A 6,127-nucleotide genomic window follows, 5' to 3' on the forward strand; every position below is an offset into this window, starting at 1 on the left:
CCAATAATCTAAGGCAATCTGTAAGGACCTGACCTTAGTCCATCCAGATCAATAGGGAAGTGAGACTGGAAAGAAGAAGAAATAAGGGGCGCCTCCGGATCGTTTACAGTGGCTGTTCCCGAGGAAATATAGACTTCCCCAGCTCGGCACCTTTTGTTGCGCACACTGGTAAAAGTGGATATCGAGGCGATTCCTTTGCTTTGTGTGTGAGACCGCAGCAGACTTTTCCCCCCTTTTCCTGCTACAGCCATGTCTTTCCCTCAGCTGGGATATCAGTACATCCGACCGATATACCCGCCGGAGCGCCAGGGGATCGCCGCCAACGGCCGGGCCGGGACAGAGCTGAGCCCGTCCGGCGCACTCTCCAACGTGCTCTCCACTATGTATGGATCTCCTTTCGCTGCGGCAGCGCAGGGCTATGGAGCGTTTCTGCCCTACTCGAACGATATATCCATTTTCAACCAACTGGTGAGTGCCTTTGCTGTCTGCTATAGCTCATATTATGATGTTGAACTTTTAAAAAGGGAGAAGAAAGAAAGAAGCGATGTTGTAGGCTGGCTGTGTGGCAGTGGCACGCACGGGACTCCATTTCGCTCTAAACTTCGAGAACGCACTGGTGGAACTTTGTCGGTTCTTTGGTGAAAATTTGCTAAAAGTGGACAAAAAGTAACAGAAGAAGCAAATATAGCATATTTTTAGGCTTATTGTTACCCCTGTGAAATGTATAAATTGAAAACACTGTGCGTAATGGAGTAATAAAGTGATGCAATGTGCTGTAGGAGGTTTAGACACATGCACAGTCAGGTGAGAGAAAAGAAAGCAACAACCTGTGTTGCAATCCTCTACTATAATTGCTTCGATTGAAGAAAAAATGTAAAGATTTTCATTTTTCATGATGCTCACATGACACATAGCCTATCGATCATAATAATAACAACGTTCTTATTTTATTACTGTGTCATTATCATCGTCTCATTGTTGCAGCCTATATGGTTGCATGATACTGCATATCAGATTTCATATTGTGAGATACTATTATTTATCATTAAGTCGAATTCCCCTTAGCAAAAGTCCTATCATGAATATTTCACTATATGTCTAACATATCTCTCTCTGCATGCTTTGTCCTTTCAGGGTGCTCAGTATGAGTTGAAAGACAGTCCCGGGCAGCACCCCGGGTTCGCCCACCACCACCCTGCTTTCTACCCATATGGCCAGTATCAGTTCGGTGACCCGTCCAGACCCAAAAACGCCACCAGGGAGAGCACCAGCACCCTGAAGGCCTGGCTCAGCGAGCACCGCAAGAACCCTTATCCCACCAAGGGCGAGAAGATCATGCTGGCCATCATCACCAAAATGACCCTCACCCAAGTGTCCACCTGGTTCGCCAACGCCCGCAGGAGGCTAAAGAAGGAGAACAAGATGACCTGGACCCCCCGCAGCCGCACCGACGAGGACGGCAACGTTTACCCCAGCGACCACGAGGGGGACGAGGGGGACAACAAGAGCCGGGAGGACGAGGAGGAGATCGACCTGGAGAACATCGACACGGAGAATATCGAGAACAAGGACGACTTGGACGACCAGGACGACCTGCACTCAGACATCAAACTAGACGGGAGGAGTGACTCGGAGATTTCGGATGGCTATGAGGATTTACAAGGGCCCGACCAGCGGTTTCTAAAGGCGGTGCAGGTGGGGAAAGAGATGGGCAAAGACATGGAGAGGGGAGCCGAGCACTTCCACCATCACGGCCACCACCACCATCACAACCACCACCATCACTCCTCTTTAGAAATCAAAGCGTCCCAGGCCATCAGGCCCCAGGCCGCTGGCTCTCCCCCGTCAGAAAACAACCCTGCCCCGGCCCAAAACAAGCCAAAGATCTGGTCATTGGCAGAGACAGCCGCGGCCCCGGACAATCCGCGCAAATCTCCGCATCATCAAATTAACGGCGTCGGCAACCCAGCGTCAGGTGCGCCCGCCCAGACCATCATCACCCCGCACAGACTCATCTCCTCTTGTCCCGTTGGGAAAATCCAGAACTGGACGAACCGAGCCTTTTCGGCCCATCAGCTGGCTTTACTGAACTCCAACCATTACCTGGGACTGGCAAACCAGGCCACTGCCACCAGCCTGCAGGCCCTCTACAGCAGCAGGCAAACGGAGGACAAGAGTCATAGTTCAGAGACACCAGTCACAGGTACATGTCCCCGACACTGAGACAAGCGCATGTAGAAATGACTAAAAGACAGACAGAAACTATAGTCCATTGCCCACAATTCATTTCTATTATTTCAGATCTTCTTTGCCCTTTTTTTTGCCTGTTCATGGAGGTAGGCTATACTCTTTTGAGGCCACACAGATGAGCATATTTAGTGTGTTTCAGTGTTATGTGTGTGTGTGTGTGTGTGTGTGTGTGTGTGTGTGTGCGTGCGTGTGTGTGTGTGTGTGTGTGTGTGTGTGTGTGTGTGTGTGTGTGTGCGTGTGCGTGCGTGCGTGCGTGCGTGCGTGTCAGAGAGCGGTTTTTGGAAATAAGTGCGTTAAAAATGTTGGTGGAATGGGTGAAAACTGTTCTTGAATCTTGTGATAGGCTACTACTCTCCCCCCTTTCACTTGGTATTGAGCCTTCGATATTGAAGGCCCATGTGCTTGTATTTGCCTATGGCTTACACACAGAGCTCTCCAACCAGATTATTTTCAACACCAAAACTCACTGAAATCCCATGATGTGTTCTCATAATTATGCAGTTAAATTAATGTCCTTTTTATAGTTTTTCGTCGCCACTATTTGGGTTGCTATTTCAGAGAGATCTAGTGCCTTGGAAGCAGAGAAAAAGTTGTTAAAAACAGCTTTCCACCCAGTTCAAAGGCGGTAAGAGGCTGTCATTTTAGGCCATTTGGGAATTTTCTTTTTCATGCCATATCACATTTTATTTTTGAAACGCGATATTTATCCAAATTAGCATTTATTCCTGCGTTTAATAAGACGTGATTTCTTTTTTTGGGGGGGGATCCCTGTGTGCGTTTGTGTTATTTCGTCAAGGCCTACACTATTTACATGTTTGGTCATGCAAATGAGCTCAATTCAAATTCACCACAGGCTCGTTTTATGAAAGGCAATCGTCACTTTTTTGTGTTTTAGCTCTTCACGAGGCTATTATTAGTTTTTTCCTTTTCTTCTCATTTTCCTTTTCTTTTCTTTCTTTTTTTTAAAGATCACTACATTTTTCTTATTTCTTTATAGGCCTCAGAACCATAAAGCATGGGCTGGCTCTTTCGGCTCTCTCCTCATAGCCCCCTCCTCGCTCCCCCTTGTTTCTTCTTCCTATTTCATTTGAATATGTTGTATGGAATGTAAAATAAGAATAATACATCTCTGTATACTTACATTGTAAGCATGTCCTGTGTAAAACTGCTAATGTAATAATGTATGAACCTGTAGTCTGTGAGTTTTTTTTTCTCCTTTTTTGTAAGTTCTGTGAGGATTTGATGTTCAAATGTTTTGTATATAAAGTTAAGAAAATGTACATACTTGTGAACCAAATTGTACAAGAAAGTCTATATTTTGGCTAATAAATGAACTGCTGCAACTTTAAGAAATTGGTGATTTTTGGCCGAGGTATTTTTGACAACTATTTTACTCCCAGGCGAATATAGTGAATTGTTGTGCACTGAAGCTTGAATTACTGCTTATGGTTTTTGTCTGTGTTATAGTGTGGACGGCCTAAGGCACAGACTTCATTCTATACGTGGCATCGACTCGAGTAAATATGCGAGAGGGATTTATTTCGTACTTTAAATGGAGGGACTTAGAGCTAATTAGCCAGTATTGCGGCATGCATTTGGATATTAATGTTGTGGGATTATGCATATAGGCGTAGCAGTCGTATTGAAATGAATAATTATTTAATTTTCCTCTGAAATTGTACGATGCATAAAGAGAATTTACGTAATGAATTACAGTCGGAGGATCGCTGGTGCTCGGCCAGAGTGCTTGAGTGTATCTCAAAGATGGCTTTTGGGTGTGCAGTGCAGCCAATGGGCTATTTGCAATGCTTTTGGTCTTCACATTATACATTTTGCTGTTCTTTGCTCTAATTATAATACATCGCACCGCGTTTCGAATTAGCCCCATTTATTTGTGTCTGTCTGTGATGTGATCATCATTTGCATGTGCAGAAGCTCTTATCAGAGGAAGTTTATGTAAACTTGGTGTTGGAGCTCCCTCTACAGTCACCTCGAGTCGGCCATGTCCTGGTGCCAACACACAGATTATTCTAATGCACCTTGTTTTTTTCTGTCTCATTAATGTAGCCATCATTTGTAATATAAAATTCGATCACAACATTTTGCCCCATAAATCTGTCATAATATCATGCCTATTCAAACATGTCACATAAATTAGGGCTTTGTCGTGTAATTTCATGGAGCGGCACACACTTCAAAGTGAATCAGTTGATGTGTGTTTTTTTAGGTGTAGGCTAGAAAATGTTTTGCTTAGCAAATGCAAGCATTCAAATTTGCTTTCACGTTCAGAAACATTTGAATGATTCCCGTTTTCAATTGAGATCACATGGGGGGAAAACTGGAATAAACCTAAACAAAATATTGACAAAAAAAAAATCCACTCAATCCTCTTGTTTTATAGGTTACTTGTTTTATGGTCTGGAGCTGAAGGCTATTTGAAAAATCTATTATAGCTAGATTTGAAGATAACATTGCAGGACTTCTAAATCTCCATTGAAAACGCCTTCAATCATTTTACTTCGGTTTGAAATTAGACGAGACAAAATAAACCCTCCCTATATGAGAGACAAAGAAATGAGGAAAAAAATGAAAGGAAAAATGCTGTCAAAAAAATCTAATTTCACCGACATCACAAAAAATCACGAGTGGAAAGCCAGGAGATTTGTTAGTAATGCAAATTATTATTATTATTATTATTGTATTATTTTATTTTATTATATTATTATTATTGTCTAATTCGAATGTGACAAGAATCCATTTGTGGAAACAAAAAAATCGAAAGTCCTTCATTTGGTTTGTATAATATTTGTAATAATTAATTATTAATTTCGTGTTTTCATTTTATTTATTTAATGTATCTTTTTTTAAGGCCTTGGATTTATGTGATTGCCTCTTTCATTTTCAAGAAACACAATCTGTCACTCATCATCCCGCGAGTAGACTGTTGGTCAACGCAACATCTTTTAAAGTCAGCCAGGCCTCCACAAACAGATGAGATTAAGCCATAATATTCTCTAGCCCAGTCCGGCCCGCCCGGCTGAGGGGAACACTGCGCCATTTGGACCTCCTCTCACCATGTTGCCTTCCTGTCCAATCAATTATCCTCCCTGAGAGGGCCAGTTGTGACACTGATTGATGTCATCCCCCCCCCCTCCCCCCTCCCCCCTCCCCTCAGGTTTGTGCCCACTTCCTTTGGCGGAGGAAGTAGTATTTTTGAATGACCAACATTCCGCTATACTAAGACACTGACCCATGTGAAGGCTTAGAATATCTAGGCGCTATATAAATCCAATCAATTATTATTATTATTATCATTATTATTAGATGTCCAGCTGGGTGAAAATAGTCAGTGCAGCGACAGTAAGAAAGTAGCCGGGCGGACATGTTTTAAACAAAAACCATCTCTGAATCAAAAGATAAAAGGATCCTCCATAGCCTATATATGTCTCATATTGCTTTTTGAAAATATGCTTTTTGAAAGCATTATAATCAAAGTGGTAAATAAAAAGGTAAACTCTGATTTCCAGTCAATGATGATTGACAACAACCACCATAGGCCTATAAATCAAAGTCAATTATATTTCCAGAAAAGTATTAATTTATGCTTTCCCCCCCTTAAAAGCCTATCCAACCTCTACCTGCATCAGTTTGATACTCCTTACGATATGCTTATGCATTTATGTTATAACATTTCATGCCAGGCTAAAAAGGTGACAAAAAAAGTGGATATACCGAGTTTGTTTGTTTTTTACCCTGCATTGCATCTCATGCTTACAATTTTAGACCTAATTTTGCTCCAACCAGGACAGCATAGCTCGCATGTGCGCGCGCACCCCCTTCCCCCCCCCCCCAAACCTTATCATAAATATTGATGCTT

At 42.7% G+C, this 6,127-nt stretch overlaps 1 protein-coding gene across 1 annotated transcript; it reads left to right on the plus strand.

The window, feature by feature from the left end:
• Positions 1-249: 249 nt before the first annotated feature.
• Positions 250-3,483, plus strand: irx3a (iroquois homeobox 3a; the record flags this gene model as incomplete). The annotated part of the gene is made up of 3 exons (XM_083662262.1): positions 250-468; positions 1,135-2,203; positions 2,809-3,483. 3 exons carry the CDS (start codon positions 250-252, stop codon positions 2,877-2,879), a joined length of 1,359 nt encoding a protein of 452 aa, XP_083518388.1. The 3' UTR covers positions 2,880-3,483.
• Positions 3,484-6,127: the final 2,644 nt, after the last annotated feature.

This window comes from Poromitra crassiceps (assembly GCF_964638095.1).
Source record: "Poromitra crassiceps genome assembly, chromosome: 28".
Lineage (NCBI taxonomy): Eukaryota > Metazoa > Chordata > Actinopteri > Beryciformes > Melamphaidae > Poromitra > Poromitra crassiceps.